The 27,927-nt window shown below is 34.1% G+C and overlaps 1 protein-coding gene across 8 annotated transcripts in view; it reads right to left on the reverse strand.

Moving 5' to 3' along the window:
* Positions 1–1,642: 1,642 nt before the first annotated feature.
* CDC27 (cell division cycle 27) overlaps positions 1,643–27,927 on the reverse strand; it is a 50,558-nt gene continuing 24,273 nt past the window's right edge. Inside the window, exons 5-19 of one of the 8 annotated variants that reach the window (XM_055408137.2) lie at positions 25,942–26,039; positions 25,053–25,207; positions 24,736–24,947; positions 23,645–23,759; positions 21,593–21,726; positions 19,205–19,304; positions 17,921–18,128; positions 17,180–17,352; positions 14,508–14,660; positions 13,368–13,576; positions 10,744–10,861; positions 8,833–8,961; positions 6,328–6,402; positions 5,134–5,226; positions 1,643–3,991 (exon numbers count right to left, since the gene is read on the reverse strand). In XM_055408137.2, the coding sequence (XP_055264112.1) occupies positions 5,152–5,226; positions 6,328–6,402; positions 8,833–8,961; positions 10,744–10,861; positions 13,368–13,576; positions 14,508–14,660; positions 17,180–17,352; positions 17,921–18,128; positions 19,205–19,304; positions 21,593–21,726; positions 23,645–23,759; positions 24,736–24,947; positions 25,053–25,207; positions 25,942–26,039 (1,954 nt within the window). In that variant the 3' untranslated portion in view covers positions 1,643–3,991; positions 5,134–5,151. Of the gene's footprint in view, positions 3,992–5,133; positions 5,310–6,327; positions 6,403–8,832; positions 8,962–10,743; positions 10,862–13,367; positions 13,577–14,507; positions 14,661–17,179; positions 17,353–17,920; positions 18,129–19,204; positions 19,305–21,592; positions 21,727–23,644; positions 23,760–24,735; positions 24,948–25,052; positions 25,208–25,941; positions 26,040–27,927 lie in introns of all 8 variants that reach the window. The other 7 variants (XM_055408139.2, XM_055408138.2, XM_055408133.2 and 4 more) reach the window with 7 other exon arrangements.

Consider the following 27,927-nt stretch of genomic DNA (forward strand, 5'->3'; position numbering starts at 1 on the left):
CCTGTGTAAAACCAGAACTTCTATGATACTCAATTTCAAAATGCTAGGGAGGACACTTGACAGTTAACATTAGACATGATCTCAAACTGCCAGAGAAGTCCAAAACTAAATGTTCATTAGGTACACTAATGCCAAGTGTCCAGCTCTGCCATTTAATAGGTGAGAGTCTTTCTTTTGTAACATTGACTAGCACTTACCGTATAGAGTTGAGGACTGAAAATATTGTACACAAGGCAAGTAACACAGGACACATGACAAGAACTCACTAAACACAGCTGTTTAGCAAAGTTTGCATTTCTGAACATTCACAAAACTATTAATTTCAGACTAAAAAAAACCAAAGAATACTTCTTAAGACTTCTAGTTATCCCTGTCCTACAAACAGCAAATGGCCAGTCCTAAGGAAGGTTATGGTCTGAGTCATCCCCTAATCTGCCCAGCACACCTCACTTTATGTCTTTTTCCCTACCACTACCCTTTCTTGAAGTCTGAGCAAAACTCTTCAGCCTTCTACAAGTTATCAAGCTAGAGTAAAATTTGCTCTCTATATTCTACTTCTTTCAGATCTTGATATTTAAAATGGATTCTAATTAGAAAAGAGCTTTGTGTCCCTTTTAAAGGAATTTCAGAAATCACAGGATTGAGAAATAAGCAGTTGGCTTGCAAAGTAGCAGCTGCTGGCAAGGGGCTTTTGTAGTTTGGGAAAAATACATTCTAAAGTTACCAATTTTTGTCACAGTATTTATTTTGAAACTCCAAATAATACTAAAAAAAGGGTGTGAGTTTTAAAATAAATAAACATATATATTAGATGAGAGTGTAAGTAAAAAAAATAGAGAAGCATTGCCCTAGACTGCTGTGGAACATAAAACTATTTTGCTGTTTTCACTATTTTGCTGTGCCTCACTATCAAAATACAGATGGCACAGCTCTGATATAGCTTTAATGACTTGATTATGAATTGCTTTCAAAAGTAATTTATTTGGATTTTCCATATCCTTTAATGAATTGCAAATATATTAACAGAAAAGACTTTCCCCCCCAAGACTGTACAATTTCTGAAATAAGTCAGGAAAAGCAAAAAAAGAAGACACAAAATTACATTGTTTCAATGCATATATAACACACACATCACACCCACACTTGCATTTTCCCAGGTTTTCACAAAGAAAACAGGTCACCATATTTCTCTTGAAGACCCATACTATACTCTGGCTAAACAGAGACTTGCAAACTTTTTTCTTCAAAAAGAGCATTTTTAATAGACTAAATACTGGTTATCACTGAGTTTTTGTTTAAGGTACAACAGCAGCATGGTTCAAATATTACTTGCAGTTCTTGGAAAAAATAAAAATTTTAAAGTAATGAAATACAGAAAAAGTAGGACCACCTTTCATTATTTTGAGTACCATTGTTCTCTTGAAAAAATATTTCCAACCTTCTAAAATCCCAGAGTTAAGAACCATTTCCAAGGGAGAAAAATATCCAATGCCACAACATAACTTCTGAACAAGTGTGTGTGTGTGTGTATACACACGTGTGAAAGGCTTAAAGAGAAAAAATGATGTTGAAGTACTCAGTATTCCTGATTTCCTTCAAAATTACTTCTGAAATTTGAAGCAAACATTTTGCTTGATTAAAATGCGTATCTTCTTCTGGTTATTTGATCCCCATACTACGCAAAAAAGAAAGAAGAGAAAGCCAGAAACAGTAAATAGGTAGGAAATGCTTCCAACAGCTAAATGACTTTGAAAGTAGAGGTGTGAGGAAAATGCAATCAGATCAATCCTGGGCTGATTATTGATCAACCAACCATCGCCATGCTGTGCCTTCCACAACTATCCTTTTATTCTTGGTCTCAAAATCAGTACCAGAAAGACTTACTTCTGGCACAGGACACAAATTCCTACTACAAAACGTAACTAATTATACATCAGCAAATTGTTTTCTGAGCATAGCTTTCTCCAAGCTTTGTAACAAAGAGCTCAGATCAAAGCTTTCTATGAAAACTCTCTATTTGATACTGTTATACAGCTGGCTTATGATTTGCCAATTAAAAAAATAAAAATATAAAATTAAATATTACAGAACTAATGGATAATAAAATGGAATATTTGTTAGAATTCAAGTGCTAGCCTTGGGGAATCTTTAATGATATTCATTTACTCCCAGTCTTTCCTTTTTCTTATAAATTAGTTTTTTAGGCAGCACATAAACAGATTTAGGTAGGAAATTTTGTTGAATACCTCTCTGGCACCCCAATACCCAACCTAACACTCTGACTTGAATTAGTTTATAACGCAATTTAATCCGTATTCAAATAAGCAGATTAATAGTAAATGATAGAAAATTACTGAGACTACGGGCTAAAATTTTTTCACATCTTCTGTAATCCACCTTATTTTCACAGCTTGACTAACAAAATACAGGTAACCAGTAGATAAGTTTGTCCTTCATCCAATAATCCACAACAATAACTGCCTGTCATTTGTAAGAAACTATAAATTTGTTATATTCTGACATTGGCACTTAATAAAATGTTAACAACTAAAGTTTCTCTAAGAATTTCAAACATTACAATAAAGGAGATACACAATTTAAAACTTTAAATCGGTTACTGTGAAATTCCAATAATTCCCATTTTATTATGCATAATTAGATCTTTAAAATTGTGGTCATTCCCCAAAGACATCAATCTATATTACGATAAACTCAAGAGAGAACTCGTCTCCTTCATAAGAGTGGGTGGTTTTTTGTTTTCATTTTTGCAGCTAAACATTTCTAATATTCTAAACCCAATCACTCTCAGTACATGTTTTGGTGACTCACACTACTGGAAATAATCTGAAGCAGAGAGCAGAAAAGAATGGAAATGACCTCACCAAAGGTAACCACACTTTCTTGCACCTTGCTTAAACACTTAAGGAAAGTCAAAGGGATACTGTCTTGAACAAATATAAATTCAAGGTTATGGTAGGATTCTGATTGTATTAAGGCTTTCACTATCATGATCTCTTAAAGTCTTTCCATTTAGTGTTCTCATTTTGATTCTTCTGGTGAACTTAAATGGTTATTAACAGCCTTGTTTTGGCTTTTCAGTGGGCAACCCCTCTATGATCTCTGAATGTTAAAAGTGATCCCACAGAGCTCAAAGAGAAGAGGAAAAATGTTAAGGACCAATTTTAAAGTTTGTAATACCAAGATAACAATGATCAACACTTTGAGGCAAGATGAATAAATTAAAATTCTTGGTTAGACATTAAAGTATTCTTGCCAAGAATAAGTGTACACTGTATGGAGGGATATTGATTCCTACATATGAGTCCCTATATGCTCATTACATTTGTTTATGGGAGACACTGAAGTTTAAGGTAATTTACATTCCTTGGCAATCAGGTTACTCTGTTATAGGCAATGTCTTTTATTGTTCCATCTGGCACTTGCTAACACCATTCTTGAAGAACCTAGAAATGAAGGTCAGTCACTTTGTTTATCAGGAACAGAACCAAGTAAAAACAAATTTTTGGAAAAACGACCAAGAGATTCTGGTTCATCACTATTTTCCATATCTAATGGTTCCTTCAGGATAAAATATAACTCTTCCTTCCATGATAGCTTTCCAACAAAGGGAGATTAAAGAAAAATAAAGAAAGAAAAAGAAAAGTTTCCCACCCTATCCCCTCTAAACTGTCATTCATACTGGTGAAACAGCCAGTCTTGTTAGCAGCTAAATATTGCACTGCCTTTCATTCTGTGTACAGTCAGGGTCCAATGAAAGTGGCACACTCAGGATATAAGTGATGGATGATGACAATGCTGGCTCAAGAGTGAAGACTCAGTATATGGAAGGACAAGAAACATGTCAGCACGAGTCACACATCCAGTTGCAAAGGTCTGATTTCCAGAAGTTAAAATTCATCACTTTCAGCTGCATGAAGTTGTGTGTCATCTGCATCCGTCATGCTGCTCTCCTGGGATTCATCTGTTCCCACTTCAAAAATAAAAAAAGTCTACAGTAAGGTATCTGAAAAATACTTTTCTTAGTTCATGAAAATAAGTAAAGAAAATTTTATATTCAGAGAGATAAGACATTAAACAAAAGCCCTTAAAAATCCTGATATTCTTCAATAAAATGAAATTCAAATTCCTTATTTTACAGCATGTCTAAGATTATTTTATTGCATTTAACCATTAAGAGTTTTAACTACTAAAACTGCCTCTCCCTAATGAATTCTTATTCCCTAAGAACTGGGCTTCCCAGGTGGCGCTAGTGGTAAAGAACCAGCCTGCCAACGCAGAAGACTTAAGTGATGTGGCTTTGATCTCTGGGTTGGGAAGATCCCCTGGAGGAGGGCACAGCAACCCACTCCAGTATTCTTACCTGGAGGATCCCACGGACAGGGGAGCCTGGAGGGCTACAGTCCATAGGGTCGCAAAGAGTTGGACATGACTGAAGCAACTTAGCACGCACTCAACCTAAGAATTAGAACTATTCTCTAAGACATTAAAAAAGACTGACATCCCACCCAACTGTTGACTTCACTTTGGGGATAGTCCCTATTAGTTCACAAAAATATAAAATATATTTCTGGAACAAAGGCATCTTAGTTTATTTATCAGAGGTCTCTCAATTCATATTTATCTGCCTTTTAATTAATTGATGTATAGCTGACTTACAATATTATATTAGTTTCAGATGTACAATATTTAGATTTTAGATATGTGAGAGTTACACAGAATTTGAACAGTCACTACTACAGATCTGTCAATACTTTAAAATGTGCACAAATTTATTATTCATTCACTTAGCACTTACAATGTTTTCAACATAGTCACACCTATCATCTTTTCTCCCCCTACCATATTCCGAGGAAGCAGATAAGCCAGGCATTAGTTACATAGGTTGAAGCTCAGGTAAAAATCAGCAATGGATTTGTCAAAATCACACAGCAAACTAGATCCAGAACTGAAACTAGTTATCTGGCTCCATATGCACACTGTTGCAAAAGGCAGCTTTCTGAATATTCAAAATATTTTCTATTAAGAAGTATCTGTTTCCTCTGATACGGTGTTTCACTAGCTTTCTGGTTTGAATAATCACATATAGACCTAAGTCATATGGATGATACTCACTGATCTGTTCTTCTTGGGTTATTGGCTCCTCATCATCTGGAAGGTAGCGTTTATCAATTGCCTCTTTAATCTGGTTATTGGCTCCTTTAGGATCTAAATCCATAGCCCAAGAGAAATTCATCAGGGCGAGGTGCGTTTGACCTAACTTCTTGTAAACCTAAAAATAAACAGCAGCACTACATTTTTCATTAAGTTGTAAGCTTCATCTATAAAATCCTAAACATTTTAAATTTAAATTAGGTTCCTGATTGATGTGTTATAAGTTCATTCTGAAGAGTAGGATATTTTCATCCTAAAGAAGAACTCATACCAACTTTTGAGTTCCTTTTAATATATTCAGGTATTATTTTCAGAATTCCTTGCCTATATCTCGCAGGAAGTGAGCTTCCAACACATCTCACTCTGTTTGGAACAATGACAGTGGACTATAAATTGCTTAATTAGTACTCATTTACACTGATTTTAAATGGAATTATAGCAACTGTCCCCCGATGGCTCAGTGGTAAAGAACCACCTGCAATGTAGCAGTCACAGGAGACATGGGTTCGATCCCTGGGTCAGGAAGATTCCCCTGGAGGAGGAAATGGCAACCTACTCCAGTATTCTTGTCTGAAAAATCCCATGGACAGAGAAGCCTGGCTAGCTACAATCCAAAGGTCACAAAGAGTCAGAAACAACTGAGCGTGTGGTAACCATTATTACAAAGCAACTCTCACCACTGTCCACCATCCTCAGTTACTTTAACCAATTGGCTTCTGGGGACCCAGTGTGTAAAGTCCTGACTAGTCTTGCCTCAGAAATTCTGCAAGCCATTTTTTTGAACTAAGACAACACCGTGGTATTATTTTTCTTCTTTTGGGAGACATCTGAGTATTTTATTGATAACTGGAAGCTAGGGCTTTCCTTGAGGTAGTCTCAGTTGTGAACTCACTATCAGTCACTGGGCTGCAAGTGGCGATATACTTCCAAAACTACAGAAAGATTACAGGGTGTGTGCTCTTGCTTCTTCATTAGGATATCTATCACCTTCTTAAATGTTAATAAAAACTAAATCCATGATTTATTTCCACAGTATATAGTTCACAAATCTAGCTGAATTTGCTCAACAGATGGTGCACAATAAAACATTATATTTAGTTTTCAAAAGTTAGTATCTGTTATGATAGAGTTTAGAACCAGGGCCCCAATCTTTACCTTTCCTATTAAGAAGTAAACGAGGGATTCTTTGGGAACAATTTGTTTCAATTCTTCAAGTTCTTGTAAAGCAGACTGAAAAAAGCAAAGAAAAACACAGTAGCAAAATTTTTACAGTTTTGACTAAGCAAGAGATTTTATTTAATTTCCCAAATCATCTTAACTAAAGCTTATTAGATCTTAAATCAAAGTACTACCTTGCTTCATTAATCCTTGTGAAAATGCAAAAAAATACTTATTAAAACAAAAACTAAGAAATGGCAGGAATTCACTCAAATTCACTGAAAACATACACAATTCTTTGTGAACTACGGAGGTGATAACCCTAGCTTTTGTCACCATTTGATTTAATACAGCTAAATTCAATCACACTGTGCATAAAGATGTTTTAAAAACTTAAGCTGCAGAACACTTCTGAACTTCTGTTAATATACCTTGTCCCTGACACAAGCACTAGCTTTGAATACCAACCTGCCATTTTAACTAATGATGAGGAACCTAGAATTGAGTTAATGATTATCTAGTAATCTTCTGACTACTGCTAAGTTTGTCTAGTAATCTTCTGACTACTGCTAAAGGGGTTCAGGAGATTCAGAAGACAGGAAAATTGTATGTGTATTTAAAAGAAAGATCTGATGATTAAAAAGAAAAAACAGTTCCCCAAATGAGATATTGTCAATTTTTCACCTAGTAAATAGATAAAAATTAAAAGTCCGATATTACATAAAGTTACCATGAGGGAGGAAAGACAGGTATTCTCATCACTGAGGGCAGAACTTCAAATTGATGCAAACTCTGTGTAAGGACAACTTAACATTATCTATTAAGTTAAAAACTACATGTAAACACTGATTCAGCAATCCATTTGTTAGGAATTTGGCCTCTAACATAGCATTTCTCTAATCAGAACAATAAAAAGTCAGTGAGAAGAATGACATTGCTTAAAGTTTTTGCAAATCTCTGGTTAAGGGAAGACAGCTGGACTCATCTGCTTTTGCATTCAACCTGTTATGATGTCATGTCAAGTAGCTTTTAGAACACCCCACTGTACACTGGTGAGAGAATGAAAGTGAAAAAGGCAAATAACATCTAAATATTATTATGAAAATAGTTCTCACCTGTGGACTTTCTGAAAAGATTTTTGGTAACCCCCCAGAAGTGCCCAGACTATACATTTGAATCACTGCTTTAACTATATTTTAATCAAGATGTTGTACCCCAAAACTCTATACTGCTACACCACACACAGTTTAGAACTAATATGTTTTCTATGACTACAGGTTACAATAGTTATCAAAATTTCATGCATTTATCATGCTGCACCCCTCTCCCCCATACAATCTACTTGGAAACTCTGAGAAACAGTTTCTAACACAGACACAGTATAGTATCCAACATAGCAGGAGAGCTCTTTTTTTATGCCCTAGAAGGCTTAAACAACTACACACTGATATATTAGACAGGGTGGTGTCTGGTAATGATTTTTGCCACAGAGAGATTGATGTGGCCCTCTAACACAGTTTGATTTTCATTTTGGAGGCAAGACATTGCAGAAAAAGTCAGTAACTTTTCTTATGCCCCCTTTCTAACCTACACGTAATCATGCATCAAAGTAAGCCTGATAATCTGGCTGAGCCCCAAGCTGGTACTCAAAAATGACTACAAACATTTTGGCCTGGACAATGGGTCAGATTAGAACATGGGTTTCTTGAAGCAAGGATAGGCTTGATTTACATGGCAATCCTGGTAGGTGAGGTGGCTTATGCCTTTAAGATTAATAAATAAAATTCTTCAACTGAAGAACCTGACTACATATCAGATTAAATAAAACTTTTAAAATTTTTGTACAATGAAGTAAAAACAGGAAAACAAATGCTGAATTATAATTACAGTACACTTCAAAGAGTGAGTTAAAAATTGTTAAATGTTTATTAGACTTAAAGGATACTGTAAAAGGCAGAACAGTAAGTTTAGACATCCACTTCTTCATAAAGAAAATCAGAGCAAGACTCCATGGGGTCACAAAGAGTTGGACACGATTGAGGGACTAACTCTCCCTCTAGGGGAATACTAGATGGTAAGCTATTCAAAGGCAGGAAATATGGTTGCTTCATTTGCTACTATATTCCTAGTGTCTGACATATATTAATAAAGGCATTCAAATAAATACTTGTTGAATAATGCACATATATTCATTTATTCTGTTCATATATTTTGGTCCTAATACAATGGTTTAGGTTTTACATTTAAGGTAACTGCCTTTCCCTATAGGAAATCTTTTTAAAGGGTAAACTTATATTCCTAAATATATACACACCCATCCTTCCTGTGAGTATTTCATGAAGAAATATAGGCAAAAAAAGAAATAGCTTTTAAAAATGGGGAAATAAACTATTTAAGATAAAAATTCAAGTATAAACAACTTTTAGTTTATTTAAAAAGTGCAAAGTTTAAATAGTACTATGTTGAAGACTGTTAAGATACATATATATATATATATCTTACCTTATATTTTTCATTTGCAAATAAAACTGAGGCTCTGTGAAATTTGCATAGAGGGTTCTTAGGATCAATAACAATGGCTTTGTTTAGGGTATCCAAAGCCTTCTCAGATTTTTTCAGTGCATGTTGAACCTACAAGAAATAAAGATCCTGTTAATGTTTCCTTTTGATATTTATGAGGAAAGGTAAAAACTAAATAGTGTGACTCAAAAACAACACAGCTACCAATTCACCATTACTCTCCATAATGATAATCAAGATTCTATCTTTACAGTAGATATCTAGTTACCTTTAAGCCTAAAAGACAAGAAAAACCTTAGTCTTTCTTCAGAAGAAAATCTGTACTATTTTGTTAGATAATACATTTTAACAGACTTATTATGGTCCTCTAAATATTAGACTTCTCAAAAATTTTCAAGAACCCCTAGGGGCTCTGGCTCTGAAACTTACCAACCTTGTTTTACTCAGAACAATTACACTTTTACCTATTTTAGGAATTTGTTTTAAAAATAATTCTTCTGCTTTACATATCTGAAAACCATTGATCTGTAATTCTGGATAATAATTTATTTCAAATAACTTAAAAGCAAACCCAACCAAGTCTCATTATTTATTCATGTGTACTCATATTGGTATGTTCATTCTTAGATGAACTGTATATTAAAAATAAATTTGAACAGGCTCAGAGACATAGAAACAAACTGACGGTTACAAAAGGGGAAAGGGGGTTGAAGGAGGGATAAATTAGGAATTTAGGATTAACAGATACAGACGACTATATACAAAATACATGAACAACAAGAAATCTGAAATGAATATATAGGTATATATAACTGAATCACCCTGCTGCAACTCTGAAACTAACACAATACTATAAATCAACTATACTCAAAAAAAAAAAAAAACAAAAAAAACAACAGGGAAACTAGAGCAGAGAAGTAACCTTTTCAGGTCTGAGAACCCACAGATTATACAATGCTGGACTATGGCCTTTAAGAAAGTCTGCTTTAAAAATGTTCAACTTCACTAAAAGGTAGCAAGAGATGACTCAAGTTTGGTTTAAGTAAAGTGACGGAAAAAAAAATCTTTGACGTATTTTCCCTATATTTTTTGTACAGTATCTAACTGTAAAAGTTACCATGTCAATTCTTAAGAAAATCATTATAAAGAGCTAGAATTCTGCCCCCAAAATGAAGTGAAATTCCAAATAATTTTCATATAAAATTCTATTATTTTCCTTATTCTGTATGCTTGTTCCCACAAAAGTCAAACTTGCAAAGACAAAGAAAAGTGGGAGGGAAAGAGGGAGAGGGGAGAATGGTGAAAGGACAAGAACAAGAACTTAAAAAAATGTTCCAAGCTTTCAGAGAAATTAGTAAGTAAGATTTTAAAGAACAAATATACCCGTTCTCTTATCCTATCAAAGTACAACTTATTATCACATACAGTAAGAAAAAGATAAACATAAAATTGACCATTCTCACCACTTTATAAGAATTTCAATTAGTTCTGACATATTTATACCATTCAGAGGCTAAAATACAGGGAATCATCTGCCTTAAATTATTAATTACTTAATTTAGGAGCTAAATATTAACATGGAAAACTGCTTTCAAAAATATCAAGTATCTCATATGAGTGTTATAATAACCCTATGGGGTAGGCAAGATGGTATTAATTGTCATTCACAAAATATAAGCTCAGAGAAATTAAGTAACTTGCCCAAGGAATGTGGGTACTCCAGTGATTTCTCTTTACGCCAAGCAAAAAGGCGATATTTTTGGCTGTAAAAGAATCCAGGATATTGTTTCAAGAATAACAATAACAAAAAACCCTAATTTTCATTACAGCAATTAAGCCAATAACAAACATTCCAAAAGGGATTAACTGAACAATACTTAGAAAGCTACTTACTACTCCAATGTGGCAAAGCAAAACTGAACTTTGAGGGTTGATGTCAAGTGCTTTCTGGAAATGCATTTCTGCAAGGCTGAATTTTTCTTGCTTGTAATAAATCATTCCTAAACCATACCTGAGAGTTTAAAATAAAATATAATTTTAAGGATGTGAAATGCTAATTTAGTTTAACTAGTAAAAGGATATGTATGGAATGTGGCATTTTAATAAACCAGTAGAAAAATACTGATGGTCTTTAGTCAGTTCAGTCGCTCAGTTGCGACTGATGGTCTTAGGGTAGGCAAAATCTGTCATGATAAAAAACTGCCCAAGTGTTTTAGACAAGTCACTTTTATAAGTAAAAACAATCCAGTCAATCAAACAATCAATCAAATAAAACTGTAACAAAACAACTAGAAAAAAAGATACCATATCCTTAGACCTACCACTACAATCTAGATTTAATAGCTAATTTTTACTGAGCGATTATCATGTGTCTGCCGATTTTATTAAATTCTTTGTTTGATTTACCTTATTTAATCCTAGATGGAACCAAGGAGATAGGTACTGTTATCAATCACATTTTAAAATAAAGAAACTAAAGTTTAGAGAAGTTAAATAACTTGCTCAAAGTTGTACAGCTAATAAGGGTGGGTAAAGAATCAGCCTGCAATACAGGAGCTACAAGAGACCTAGGGTTGATCCCTGGGTTGGGAAGATCCCCTGGAGGTGGAAATGGCAATTCACTCCAGTATTTTTGTCTGGAAACTCGTGGACAGAGGAGCCTGGTGGGCTACATACAGTCCACGGGGTAGTGAAAAGTCAGACATGACTCAGTGACTAAACACACACAAGTATTCTATTCAGATCCTCCCTCGATGATTCTAGACCCTAAACTCCTAATAATGCTGCTGCTGCTGCTAAGTCACTTCAGTCGTGTCCGACTCTGTGTGACCCCATAGACGGAAGCCCACCAGGCTCCCCCGTCCCTGGGATTCTCCAGGCAAGAACACTGGAGTGGGGTGCCATTTCCTTCTCCAATGCATGAAAGTAAAAAGTGAAAGTGAAGTCGCTCAGTCGTGTCCGACCCTTAGCAACCCCATGGACTGAAGCCTACCAGGCTCCTCCATCCATGGGATTTTCTAGGCAAGAGTACTGGAGTGGCTTGCCATATTATTTGTCGAAATACAAATATATTTTATACTATGATTAAAGTATGCATAGTCCATGGTCTGCTTCCGCTCTCTCCACTTACTGTATCAAAAATATGCTCCTATAGCTTTCAAAACTTACAGACTTCAAAACTATAATTTTCAAAGGCTTCACACAGACACCAAAATCATATATTTTAAAGACTGCAGCAGTATATTAAGTTGATATACAGGTATGTTTCCTGAATTTTCAAAACATCAAATATATTGTGACTGATTTACATTAAGGATCCCTCTTGGTGAAACTAAATAATGAAGGGGAATAATCAACAAATGATTAAGAAAAAAGCACAACAGTATACCGTTTATTATTATAATTGTGTTAGAGGTCAAGAAAAGGTATGAAAAGTTCTACGCTAATGGTGAAAATGGAGATAACTAAAGAAAGACTACTCACCTTGGAGTTAGAAAAATAAATTTGCTTAGTTTAGTTAAATACTTACAGTTACCTGAATAACTCAATATTGAAAGTCTTCCCAGTAAAAGCTTGGTAGTCTGAATATACCTCCTTTTCTCTAATTGCAACAATTATTTTTATAACAATTTTGACACGGTAAATTTTGTTAAGAATGCAACTACTGAAATATGGCAGAACAGATAACTACACATTTAAGAAACTCAAGTCCTATTAAGACCCAAGCTCTGAAAATATCACAGAGAACTTTATGTGAATGTTGGCAAGCTTGACTGTTTAAATGGTCAGCAGACGCTAGTACTCATCAGGCCATCTTTCAGGCCAATGTAACTACTTAGAAATGAGATAAAATTCATTAAAAAACATATATAAATCAAAAAATATATTTCAGTAATCTAGTGCTTCAGATTTAGAAACTGCTATAATGATTAACCCAATCATTAATAGATTTACCTTCCTATTCATCTACTTACCCACAAGTATAAAAAAGTAAAACAGATATTACTTAAACTGGAACATTCTTGATAAACTTAATAAACTAGAACTAATACTTAATAAATCTGCCAAAGAGCAACAACTAATGGATAGTTTTCTATGTTTATTTTCTATTATCCAATAGGTAGCAGGGATTACCTATTGGATAATAGAAAAGAAGAATTATACTGTTATTATGATAGAGAAAATTATACTGTTCTTCACAGTCCCAACCATTCTCTATTTTCATCACCATTTTAGTGCTCTAACAAAAAATAACAAATCAAAGTAACAATTCCAGATATTGATACTTGCAAAAGTTCAGTAGGAGAAAAAGTAGAAACTATAATCATTCTATTATCATTAGTTAAGAGTCTGTTGAAGGTATAAATTTCACATGAAAAACCACTTAGGTTAGAAGCTACCAACCAGTATGTACCATTCTTCAAATTCATGACAACAAAGAAATAATCTCACAAGAAAAATGACCGGGTACCAGCCCCATTAATAAGACACCGTCTTTGCACTTTGTTAGCACTTACCATGCATTATAATGTCTAGGATTGACTCTGATAGCATTTCGAAAACAAGCTAATGCTTTGTCTAATTCTTCAGTTAACACAAACTCGTGCCCTAATAGAGTATAGGCATAAGCATAATTTGGATCAACTTGGATAGCTCTCTGGAAGAATTTAATTGCAATATCATGTTCCCGCTGCAAACTGAAACAGTTCCCTGCAGCACACCAGGCCTTAAAAAAAAAGGAAACAAAAACCAAATGCATAATTAAAATTTTGATTTATTTTTTTCTAACAAAAGCAATCTATGACTAAAATCAAGACTCAGATCTTATGTAGGACAGACAACAATTGAAGAGCTTTAATAGATATAGTTAATCCTCATTATTCAAGGATTCGGTATTTGTAAATCTGTCTACTTTCTAAAATTAACTTGTAAAACCAAAATCAATACTTGCAGTGTTTAGTGATCGTTGGTGGACCCACGTGTGATATGTGTGTGTATATTTCTCCTAGGAGTAATGGTTCAGTATTTGTCAATTTAGTGTTCATGGAAACTATAGACCTAACTACCAGGAATAATGAGAACTGACCCTTAAATTCTAAGCTTAAATATGTTACAAAAGGACCACTAAATATTCTTGAGATGCAAGGAAATAAAACCCTTATAGGACTGAAACACGTAAATAAACTGCCTATGCCTTAAAATAACAGTTAAAATTATTATTTTAATTTAAAATGAGCACTTAAAAAATCTCTATTTCTGTTTAATGAACTCTACTCTTGGTGACAACAGCAAGTATAACCAAATCTTGATTAATTCCGAATGAAATATCTGCTTTACGATTTTTCTGTTTGTGAATCTGTACCATATATTCTAGGATTTCTCCTTCGCTGAGTCTTGGCCTATAGAGAAGAATGCAAAAGTTAAGTGTGGGTGAAACTAAATTAATGATTTGGGTCATTCCTATTTGGTAAAGACAATCAAAAAATAGTTGCAGGGAATTCCCTGGTGATCCAGCGGTTAGGACTCCTCACTGTTACTGTTGAGGGCCTGGGTTCAATACCTGGTTGGGGAACAAAAATCCCACAAGCCACGCCAATGCAGCAAAAAAAAAAAAGAAAAGAAAAACGAACATGAACGAAGTGCTTCAGTTAATTTACCTCTGGTGAATTTTTATCCATATCTGTTAAGTCTTTTGAAAGAACTGAAAGAGCAACATCCTTTTGAAGATGCCAAAGTGTTGTAGAGTAGATCTCCATGCCTTCGACTCTGTAATTCTCAATTCTCCTAACCTCTGAGAATATTCTTTCAGCCTGAAATACAAAAATTAGTAAGAGGAAAACAAGTTGATACAATTTACATATATACTGGGAGAGTGCTGGGTACTGTTCTCATAGGACCTAAATGCTGCCTTATTTTACACGTGAATTTTATGTGAATTAGCACCAAGACATGGCCAAACTGAGTAACCTTCTATGGTAGGTCAAATATTGATGCAATCACATTCATACTTAACCTAGTTTTTATACACAAGTCATGGTAGGAACATAAATTCTGGGGGAAAAAAAATTGTTTCCACCAAAAAGAAAGAAGAAAGATCTAGACAAATTTAAAAAGAAGTCAATTATTTTATTTTCAAAAAACACTATTCCAAGTTTTTATAACAGCTTTATAGTATAACTCTCTGGAAAGGTGAGAGACAAGTGACCTCTGCAATAGAAAACCTATTTTTGTACATTTATTAAGAGGTTAAATTGAACACTTTAGGGGAAAAATAGGCTTGGGTGACTGTCAACCCTATGGCATACCGAGCACTGAATATTTCCATCAGTGTAGTACCTGCTAATATATATTAGTCCCTGCCTAATATAAATTCCGTTTTCTTCTGCAGCACTCTCTTGACTTTAGGGTCCCTTCTCAGCTACCATATCAAAGTTTTCTCCTTACCACACTCACAGCTTCCAGAACTGTGCTTCTCTCCCTTGAAGTTTGAGACTTTGGGCTATGTGAAACCAGTTAGCTCCCCAGTTTATCAATTCGTTAAAAATTCTGAAAGTCAAACTTAGTTTAGAATAAGGAATATCAGGTCTATTTTTAATGAAATAAAGATAACAAGATAAGGAAATAGCATTCTTAAAACTAGAAAAATAGGAATGCTTAGATATGGCCATAAGAATAGGAATTCTTATGATATGGCCATATACCATCTAAAATTAGCTTAAATTTGTGACTCCCCTGAAATTCCTTAAAAGTTATACAGATAAGTTTTTCATTTTTTCAAACACACACTGGTTACAAGAAAACAGACCTAACCACCTGTCAAATACAGGTTTTAGAAACCTGGTTTAAAATTTTTCAGAATCTATTGTTTCCTCTGAAAAATGATTATGCCACAGACAAAAAGGAAAACTGGAACAAAACAAAAAATTAAGTTGAAACAAAGATTTCCTTTAAATCTGCTCTATGATTAGGGGTAACAAAAAAATTCACGTTAAGAACCCATAAGACAAACAATTTTGAAAAGGCTTGCCAAACCCCACTTCTACCTATGTACCAATTAAAAAAACCACAATCCAGCAATGAAAAAAGCTGTCTACAACTCTTTTTTCTTTATTACTCAAAATTACAAGAATAGGTATCTTCTGGATTTATTCTCCACCTAGAAGAATACTACACCGCTAGAGCTCTGCATGGCTCCTTAAAAGAGCAATAATCTTCTTTCTCTGAGCATGTTTTTTTTTTTTTTAAATAGCACCATGCTTCACTGTTCCCCAATCTCCTTACCATGATTCATTTTTCCTTCATATGACTTATTGCTATGTGTCCTTATACATTTATTGGCTTATAATTTCTCTCACTAGAAAGGGGGCTTCCCAGGTTACACTAGTGGTAAAGAACCTGCTTGCCAATGCAGCAGATTTAAGAGACATGGGTTCCATCCCTGGATCAGAAAGATCCCCTAGAGAAGGGCATGGCAACCCACTTCAATATTTGTGCCTGGAGAATCCCATGGACAGAGGAGTCTGGCAGGCTACAGTCCACAGGGTTGCAAAGAGTCAGACACGATTCAAGCAACTTAGCACATGCATACTTGCTAGAAAGTAAACTCTATGAAGGCAAGCAATTATCTGTCTAGCCATATTACAGTATAGAAGAGAGTCCGGGATATAATAGGCTGAATACATGCTGAATGTAAAAAGGGCAAACAAGTGATCTTATTATCAACTTTAAATAATTTATATTAGGTTTCTTAAAGCTTTTTTAAAAGGTTTTCTAATTTAAGTTTAGAGGTGGGGAAGGAAGTGCTTTGAAAGAAGAACTGGGGAGTAAATTAGAATTTTCTTTGGCTTTAGGTTAATCATCCTCTCCTTTCCTGATTTAAACAGATAACTTAAGCAACAAATAAAATTAAAATGATAAAACCTTACAATAAGAACATTATATCCTTGATTACTTACAACTTTGTTCATTGTACTGTTTATAAAACATACTAAGTGCAAAAAATTCATCCCAGTAAGCTCTCTGTATAGTAGAAAGAATTATTATAATCGTCTATTACATGGTAAATACCTATTTGCAGATCCAAGTAAGTAGAGTACAAATGTTCCATGTAAGAATGACTTCTGTTCTCTACAAATCTATCTCAAGTAATCACAAAAAATTCAAATTACCCTTAACACAAGAAAGAACTGCACTGATAAGTTATTAATATTGACAAAATAAAGACATTACATAATAAATATTGACCCTTTAGCTCTAGCCTTCTCAAAGATAATTTTAATTAAATTTAAATTATCTCTAGAAAAGCATATGTAACTTTTTAAATACTTACTTGCATGTACTCTGAAAGTTCGAAATAGGCCCTTCCAATTTGGCACAGCACCCAACCAGTATTGTAGTGGTGAGAAGGTAGGTGGCTCAAGATATTAATAGCTTCTTTGCAGTTGTATGAACACAAAGCTAAATAACCTTTTCCCATTTCACGAAGAAGGCTCATCAAACCTTCTGGGAGAAAATAATGTAGTAAACAAAGGAAAAAAAAAACATAACAAAGCTGCCTGGTTTTCTAGGAAGGCTAATTAAAAAATATTTCATTAAATATTCCAACACTGGGCTTCCCTGGTGGCCCAGTGGAAAAGAATCCACCTGCCAATGCAGGAGACACAGGTTCAATATCTGGTCCAGGAAGATCCCACATGCCGCAGAGTGACAAAGCCTGTCACCACAACTATTGAACCTGAGCTCTGGAGCCTGGGAGCTGCAACGAATGAGCTCACGTGCTGCAACTACTGAAGCCCATGGACCTAGAGCCTGTATTCCATTAACAAGAGATGCCACTGCAATGAGAAGCCCACGCACCACAACTAGAGAGTAGCCCCTGAGAAAAAGCCCACACAGCAGCAATGAAGATCCAGCACAGCTAAAACTAAAAATGAATAAATAATAAAATGAATAAAAAAGAAAAAAATTCCAACATCTACCCAGAAAAAAATGTTTCTTTAATGAACATAAATAAACTTACTTAAAACAAGTGAATAAAATATAAAGAAGATTTTAAGCTTTTAAAACAGACCTGCTGCTGCTTTTTGTAGATTAAATGCCTGGATCTGAGGTGTAATTGTGGAGATTTTTCCTTCTGAAATGATTGAAGAATCTAATTTTGTGATTTCCAGGCTATCATTTATGTTCGGTTGAGTTATTCCTCCTTTATTAGTTTTACTTTTTGTTTTTCTGTTTGGGATTTTAGGTGGAAACTTCATTTTTAATTTTTTGCTATTCTCCTGTAACAAGAAGGAAAATTCCATACTTGTTATACTCATGTATTTTAAACATCTATCTAACCCTTTTTCTCAAGTATTAGATATAAAATAAACATATGGTTTTGACTGATCTATATTTTTCTCAGAAAAAATTTTATAAAAACAAAAGTCTTCAAAGTCACTTAATTTGAAAAGCAACAATTCTGAAAATAAATCATATTAACTAACTAGTATTTAAGGTACATTTGGAGAAGGAAATGGCAACCCACTCCAGTGTTCTTGCCTGGAGAATCCCAGGGACAGCGGAGCCTGGTCGGCTGCCGTCCATGGGGTCGCACAGAGTCGGACACGACTGAAGCGACGCAGCAGCAGCAGCAGCTTTAAGTGTTTCTCTTTATTCAAACTATATCACTTTCACTTATTAATTAAAAATAAGAAAGTAAGGAGATACAACAACTACCAAATTGTCTCAGAGCACTGAAATCTGTAAGGTATAAAACCGCTGATCTATATACATCACAATTAAAGACTGTCCATAATATTTGTCCATGGATGAAGAAAATTTACCAAAGGTATGAAACTCTCCAGTTGTCCAAAGAAATGTGCAAAGAAAGCAAAAAAATTTCATTTACTCTTCCCACAATCTTTCCCAACGGAAACATGTGACATAACCACAGTATACCATCAAATCCAGGAAACTGGAATTGGTGTAATACTAGCAACTAAAACTATAGACCTTACTTGAATTTCATCAGTTTTCACATGGACCTTTTAAAAAATTTCAGTGTGTACAGTTCTGTGAAATTGTGTTACATGTATGGATTTATTTAATCAACTACCACAATAAAGATTCAGGACTATTCTACCACTACAAAAAGAAATTCCTTTGTGCTGCGCTATAAAAGTCACATCTTCCCCTCAGTCCTAACTCCCAATAACTATTGATCTCCTCTCCATCTCTGAATTTTGTAATTTTAACATAAAAAAAATTTTAAATAGTCTCCTAATGTATTCACTAGAGCCTGAGTCATCAATGAACAGAAATTTCAGAGAAGGAAGTATTAAATAAATATGACTTACAGAAATTTTTAAATTACCTTGGTCGTAGAGCTGTCACTAGTGAAAAGTCGCGAACTTCTTCGAGGCAGTGCATTTGGTGGAGATGTGATAGTGGGACTCAATACCTGAGGTGTTGTACTAAAAAAATGTTGAAGTAGACATTTAAAAAACCTCAGTTTATGACCATTAACTATTATTTCAAGTATATTAAAAATATGTATTCAACATGTTTGTATTCTTAAACTGATGAGATCAATCCTTTCCTCACCCCCCTATGAAAACTCATTTAAAAGTTCTGGGTCAATAAATAGTAAACATCTATAAACCAATTATCTTTAGTCCTTATTTGGAACTATAGCAAGTTAAAGAAAAAGAAAGCTAGACATAGTCTAAATGTGGGATATTTGCTAAACAAATATTACTAGAACAACTGATACCTGAGAAGTTATTACCCTGTAAGTTCAAACAGCCACATCAAGGGATTATTCTGCAGAATAAGAGAGGGGGACACGGACAGTAAAAGTATTTGAAGAAATAATGGCCAAAAATTAGCTAAATTTGAAGAAAACTACCAACTAACAGATCCAAGGAGCTCAATGAATTTGAAGCCCAAGAAAGGAGAAAACACACTAGAGCATAATCAAATGGATTAATATCAGTGATAAAGAAAAAAATCTTAAAGAGTCAGAGAAAAGAGACAGATTACATACACAGAAACAAAAATAAGGATGGCAAGAGGTTTCTTATCAGAAACAGTGCAAGCAAGAAGACAGTAGAGCAATGTAAAGAAAAAAACCTGTCAATTAGAATTCCATACCATGAAAATATCAATCAAAAATAAAAACAAAGGTGAAATTAAAACTTTCTTTTGAGCATACAAAGGCTGAAAAAATTCACTACCAACAGATCTAGACTACAGGAAATGTTAATCACTCTGTAGAAGTAAAATATATGACAACAGCATAGAGAGTGAGAAGACGAGTATGAAAATATACATTACAAGGTTTATACTCTAAGTGACATGGTACAGTATTACTTGAAGGTAGACTTTGATAAGTTAAAATATGTGATATAAACCCTAAAACAACCTCTAAAACGACAAGATAAAGAGTAATTGTTAATAACGCAATGCTATGGGTTGAATTATGTCTCCCAAAGGGATATGATGAAGTCCTAACCTCCAGTACTGTTAATGTGAACTTTTGGGGAAATATGGTCTCTGTGGATGTGATTAAGATGAGGTGATCAGGGTGGGCGCTAATTCAATATGACAGATGTCCTAATAAGAAAAAGGAAATTTGAATACAGAGGCACACAGGGAAGATGGCTACGTGGAGACAGGGAAATACTGAGTTGCCTACTACAAAATAAGGAATGCCTGGGGCAACCAGAAGCAGGAAGAGATAAGGATTCTCCCCTAGTGACTTCAGAGGAAGTATGGCCCTAGCGATACCTTGATTTCAGACAGAACTGTGAGTGAATAAATTTCTGTTGTTTTAAGCCACCCAGCTTGTGGTACTTTGCTAGGGCAGCTGTTGGAAACTAAAACAGGCAATAAAGAAGGTACAGTGGTGCACATCAACTATACATCAACTAAGAAAAGAAGATAAAATGGAATAAGTAATACAAAGAAGGCAAAATTAATGTAATTCATGTGCATTACAGTTAGTACATTTGTTTAAATGAAATGCATAATTCAGTAAATTATGTTTATATATTCTTGAAGACTAACATTATTTGGTCTATTAATGTGCTTTGCAGGAGGCTCAGGCTCCTTCTTATCACTGAGCCCTAAGCAATCACTGCCACCTACCTGAGAGTTGGCACTCATAATAAGACTTACCACCCAGGCATTTTAGAAATATTGAGGCCTTTTATATAGTCAAGGTATATGCACACGTGTACCTATTTTAAGACTTATGGCACATGTTCACTATTTTAGGAGGTAAAGTTGTAGCTTTCTCTTAATATATTAGCTATAATTTATTTTTGAGGTCTTAAATAGGAAAAGAAATCCTATTTAACACTATTTCTATGTGGAAATGGATTCATCATTTGAAGATTTATTGGAAGATTCATACTATGATCTACAGGGGAAGGGGAGAATTATCTGTACTTGATCAGTGGAGGTTACATAAAAAAAAGAAAATTATTTTGGAGGAGTGCTAAGAATATCTAGTTTAAACAAACTCATGAGGCAATCAGAATAAAAAGGTATTTTAGCTAACTCTTATCTTGATTTGCATTGTAATACTCAAAAATTAAATTTCCTTTTTCAGTAAGTTGGAAATTCCAAATTTAACATATTCAAAATTTACAATAGTCATTCTAGAATTCTTGGAACAGTCAAAACCTGCCTAAACTGAAACTTCTGTTTCACAACAAGAAAAACTAAACAATATCAAATAATGAGACCAAATAAATACCTTGTTTGTGGGCCAGAACTTTGTGTCTGTGCAACAAGAATTGGAGTTACCTCTCGACTGTTTCCACTCTGTGAGAAGACAGACTTTGTTCCAGTTTGGCCGATTCTGGCAACAGACTGTAAAACACAAAAAGTCTAAAGTTTGTGAATTATAAATTGCATTGTGAGCGGTAAAAGACATCATGATGTATCCATCTACATTTCCCCAATACAAGATTTCATATTATATATTGTCTGTCATCTGAAAACACAAATTATTAATGTCATTATGGATGTCATTTTAGGTTAATTAATTATTGATATACTAGAATGAACATCATCCTATTTCCTCATATTAAGCTCAGTATTTTTACCCTTATACTATCCTTTTATCTTTTGACTTTAGTTATCAAGGAAAGGCTTAAGATTCCTAGAAGCCATTTATTTTATGTAACTTTCCCAGTTGGGGCTAAGTGCTAAAAAATTTTAAGTCAGCTACTATTCTCAAGATTTATGATCTAACTTAGTATACATAAAAAATAATACAGTAAGATTTTATATGCCTTCTTTGGCACTTAATAAAGACAGTCTTAGAGTAATTCAGATTAGTAGATTAAAAAAAATCACTGGGTTATTTTCCAAATTCTAAGAATACTGCACTGAATTAGTATTTCTTTTTGATGTGTTCAATCTTCTGAACTGTGCTTGCCCCTTCTCTCTTCTCTAATTTATCACCTTATTTCTATTTATTTTCATCACTTAACTTTTTTATAAAGTGATCTCTGTGTCAGTGGATATTGAAAAAAAATTTTTACTACCAAATAAATTTCTCCAAAAATTAGTTACTGTGATAGTCACTGTACATAATTCTGAAATTGCACATTATAAATAATCACTAATAATTACTTTCTCACCATATACGAAAGACTTATTTTGGCCTTCTCAATATTTAACATCATTGATCATGCCCACCCGCCTCGCCCTTCTGAAATTCTGTGTAATTTCTAAAATATTAAGTATAGTATCTTGATTATTTGTTCTACCACTTCTTTTGCTGGCCCCTCTTTCTTCCACTGTTTTAAATTAAGTTCCTTAGCAACTCTCTTTTTCTCTAGGAGAGCATGGTCATTTTAACCCTTTAATTATTGTATCTATCACTTGGTCATATTCTTTCCTCTATAACTAACTATCCACTGAATATTTTCACCTATTTTCTGGCCCTTCCTTATTTAACTAAGAACTATCTGCTGAACTCACTACTTGGTTTGATATTTTTAGTTGATACTGCAGGCAGATCTGGAAGTATAGCTTTTCCAGGAATGTCTTGTAATAGACTAAAAGAACAGAGGCAGAAGAGGCTTAGACTGGGCAATGAAATCATATACGCGTTCACTACCTAACTTGTCCTTAATTACTCTGACTCATGATTTTGGCCTACTTCCCCTGGTATGCTAACCACTGTCCTATTATGCCTTCTTATAACTGTAATAAACTAATTTCCACATATATATGTCACTCTCATAATAATACAACAGCAGGTAGTTGCAAACTTTTTAAAAATCCAGTTTAAAACACAATCCCCATATTAAATACTTTTAGTCCACGTTTATCACTCTTGGAGTTCCTATTATCACTCATTACAAAGCTATCATATAACAAAACTTTGCTAAAGTTCAGGAGTAAAAGAGTAAAAACAAAACATGAAGAAACATGTTTCTCTGAAGGTAAAAGGGCTATCTCAGTCATTCGCATACCAGTATGACTCATTTAGCTTTCATTTCTTAAATATCCATTACGCACAGAAACAGGTATTTACATATATAACCTAATTTCTCACATAAGATACCCTGCACCACAGATATGTTTTATTTTATTTTATTTTTCACAGATATGTTTTAAATGAACCTCACTTTGGCCTCTACTGCCACAGCCAGTAAAAGAACATTATAAAAAGAGTCACAGTTGCTTTGTGTCTCCTACTATAACCAGGAGACTATGATAATGATGACCTTCTTTTACATTTAGTAACTTCTCCAAGGCAACAGCAATTCACTGTATTTTACACGGAAAATACCTTTTTTGAAGGGGCTCCGGTGGGTGGCACGTCAATTACAGAAGATGTATTAGTGTAGTTTTGTAAATAGGATCCATCTCCAGGACTTGGGGTTTCTAATGGCAAAATCCCAAAACTGAGAAGAGGTTGAAATCAAGGTGTCAAAAAGTCATCAAGGCATATATAAAGCAGCAGTATACTTAAATTAGAAGGTCTAAAAGGAAGAGAATGGCAAATCAGTCTTGGGGGTATTGAGGATCTAAGGGGCAGATTAAAAATAAGCTGTGAATATAGACTATTCCACCCACCAGAACTAAAGTAAAAAAAAAAAAAAATCCAAAATAAGGAACTAAACTGAGCAGTAACTACAGATCTCAGGAGATTTATTAGAAATAAAAAAGAGCAGCTTTGTAAAAGCTAAGATCCAAATTATCATATTTGTTCAAATTCTTGGAATTTATGTGATTTAGACACTATTACAGAGAAAATGTCCTTAGAGACCAATGAAGGCATCTGTGGAATCAATGAGTTTTGTAATCTCATGGTCATACTATTTAAGTAATTCCCTGGCCCTGGCCCTGGGACCCAATTCACAGTCTGTTCCAGCATGTAATTTTTTATTTTGATTCTTTTGGAAACACATCCTCTGGCCTGGGTTCCTTTAGAAATATATATGTTTTGTGAAATATATAAAATTTTTCACAAAACATTTCATATATCGATAGGTGTCAATCCTTTCCCATTTAGGAATAGCACTTTAACCACTGCTATCACTGATTATAAGCATCCCAACATTTTAAGAGGTTCACTGCTATTCACTGACGCATAGTCATAAACAGAGTATCTTTTAATGCATACAACAGCTGAATAAGGAATGCTTAAGTTTAAAAATTTTCTCCAACACTTAATATGAAATTCTTATCACAGATACTGTATTTCTATTACCTCATTTTCTGAAAATGGAATAGACTCATTATTGACTTGTTAAATATCTCTATTTCCATAATGATTTAGAAGTTGCTGTTCATGTTAATTTATATTACCAATATAGGAATTACTCTAAGATCATTTAATATTACAGCACATTTTAAAGTATCTTTTATTTGTCTTACCTTGGGGTTAATGGGCTAAGAGCAGCTGGTCCTCCTAATAAACTTCGACCAGTTTTTGGTTTATTTTGAACCTGTTTAGATAATATGGAAGTTCCTGTTCCAAGAGGGACAGTATCTGGTGAAATTACAGCCGAATCAATATAAGACACTGAAGAATCTGTATTCAATGAGTACTTTGAATTGGAAGATTCTAAATTCAGTCTGTTTAATTCCTGAAACAGAAAATTTCTACCATGTCATTTACAATACATTATTTAGCTCAGATCACTGTTTTTCATTTTCACAATATTTTTAACACTAGTGTATAATACACTTACAATTGTGTCCTGGGGTGTTTCTGTAAGAACTGTCTCAGGCTGTCTGTGAGATAAACTATGATTAGATACTAGTGTTGTGCAAGAGTTGGGCAGACAGCTGCTAAAGTTCTGTAAAGATGTTAATTTAAATGTTTGGTCAGGATCGGGCTTGTCACCTGTGAAGGGGGGAAAAAAAAGTTTGCTTCTGAGGAAATGAAGGTTAAATTAAAAAAAAAAAAAAAGCATAAGCCAGCAAAAACAAAGCCTTATCCAGAGTTTTAAAGTTCTATCTATTTCAGTGAATCAGATTTATCTCCCAAAAGCTCATCCATCTGTAAAAGTGTACACCAAAGATAAAGCTGTACATTTAGGAAATAAGTTAAACCACAATGAAACTGACTTTAAATATAATAAATCACAGGAAAGTACACATTTCTGTGTTTTAAAGCAGAAAGCAACTAGACCTCATTTTGCTCAAGGTAAGGAATGAGGGTAGAGAGGTGAAACTTCTAGAAATCAAAATAAAATTTTAAGCACTTACATGCATATCGACACAACATTTAAAAATGATCCTTTATGCCTCCTAGAGCATATATACTGTGACAACTCCCCACCCCATATTATCCAGGTCTCTGGGTATTCTACTAATCTCTTTTCTTATCCAGAATGCTATTGTGGCTAACTTTATACTCACAATACAACTCATTCCTTGAGGACATAAGAAAGGCCACATTATTCCTAAAACACGATTCTACCTTACTTTTTGTTCCCAAGTTTAATAGTCTTCAGCTTTGAAAAATATTTGTCTTGTGGATATATAATTTGTATTGCTTTCCAAAAATTAAGCAGGGAGGCAAAAAAGGGAAGAAGAAATGGGAGAATCCTCCCCTAACCACCTCTACAAACTTACCTATTTCACATAATGATTCAAAGGGGGACCAGAGGAAAGGATTTAAACTAAGGCTCTTTTGGTAACATTCTGATCCCTTGGCAAGCCGATCTGTCTTGCTGTAAAGACAAACAAACAGATCAGACAAGCTATAAAACCTAAAACATCTATCACAAAGAAAATTTTGTTACAGAAAATTAGGTAGATCTTATGTAAGTTCTGTGCATTCTCTTCTAAATTCTTCCTTCAGTTCAGTTCAGTCGCTCAGTCGTGTTCGACTCTTTGCGACCCCATGAATCACAGCACGCCAGGCCTCCAAATGATCAATTTCTCCTTCTCACCATCCTCCAATCTCTATTATTTAGGGTATTTCAAGTCAAAAGTCAGGTGAAAGCAAATAGAACATGAATTGAAAGGCATGTTAACAAAACAAGATATCATTGCTTTCTTAGATACTATAATTGCTTTTATTTCCTTTTGGACATTACAGTTAATGAAGCGATATAGGAAACAGGCAAATATTTCAGTCTTATTCTTGATTTTAAATATAAATCCCAGTGGTAATTTTGAAAGTGACTTAAATGCTTTAAATACAGCATATTTAAATGAGAAGATATTTTAACAAAGTAGAGGTGGTAGCTCTTAACGAAAAGGAAAATTTATTTTTCTTTCTAAATTGGGTGTATAAAGGCTTACATTCAAAACATGGACAACATTCTTAGGACCCTACATACTTGAAACAATCTGGAAATTATTAAAATAGCATTGTGGCCTCCCTAGCTTTTAAATGGGAGAGAAGATGAGATTGAGGTTAGTAAGACTTGTAGAGCTTTCAGGTTAAAAAATACTACTGACCTGGTTTACCTAAAGGAAAAAAATTAAGATATAAACAATTTTTCCAAAACCCCGAAGTTTTATAAATGACCAGATGGCAATGAACTAAACAACCCTCAAATGAAACTATCAGTTAAAACATAATCTGTTTATGTGCTGTCAGTATACATCAGAGAAACGAAAAAAAGATCCCCTTGGGGAACTAGATATTAATATGCCTTACTTTCAAATTTTGCAAGTGAGTACAAACTAGAATAAATGATATAATAAAGACAAGAAAGTACCACTAGTTGAAGCTTATTTAGCTTCCCAGATTTGTCTAATCTGACCCAATAAACACATGGACACAGAAAGAAACAGGGGAAGGAGACAAACTTTCAGAAAAAGTTTTATCAAAGTCTGTATCTAAGGATTGTTGAGATGAAATTTCTTAAAGGGAAAATAACTGTAACAAGAATGATATATTCATTTACCATGTATAGCAGGGTAACTTAAAAACAGGAAACAAAGACATAAGAGTGTTTTTGGAAAGTAAAAATTAGGAGTGCAAAGTGGAAAATGAATGCTTGGGAACTTTTAATATAAGGCCAGGAAAAGAAAAATACAGTGAAAACTCAATGTTGGAAGATTATATGAAAACTAACTTATGTTATACAGCCCCATGTATATAACTAAGTATGATTTGTCTATCTTTCATGTACTCTCTTAAATTGATTATAAGCTTTCTGAGAATAGGAAACTAGATTTCTCATGATCTGATTATTAGACCATAAAATAAATGTAAAACAAAATGTCTACTAAGAAGAGATTAGATATACACACACACGGATAGATACTGGTATGTAAAAATATAAAAGTTAATTGGGACAACTCAACACCAGAAAAATAAACAACCCAATCAAAAAGTGGGAAAAAGACCTAAACAGACATTTCTTCAAAGAAGACATACAGATGGCTAACAAACACATGAAAGATGCTCAACATCAATCATTATTCAGTCAGTTAAGTTCAGTTCAGTCATTATTAGAGAAATGCAAATCAAAACTACAATGAGATATCACCTCACACTGGCCAGAAAGGCCATCATCAAAAAGTCTACAAACAATAAATGCTGGAGAGGGTGTGGAGAAAAGGGACTGCTCTTGTACTATTGATGGGAATGTAATTTGATAC

This window comes from Moschus berezovskii, chromosome 20 (genome assembly GCF_049115385.1).
Source record: "Moschus berezovskii isolate FMDL1 chromosome 20, NW_MosBer_1.0, whole genome shotgun sequence".
Classification (NCBI taxonomy): Eukaryota; Metazoa; Chordata; class Mammalia; order Artiodactyla; family Moschidae; genus Moschus; species Moschus berezovskii.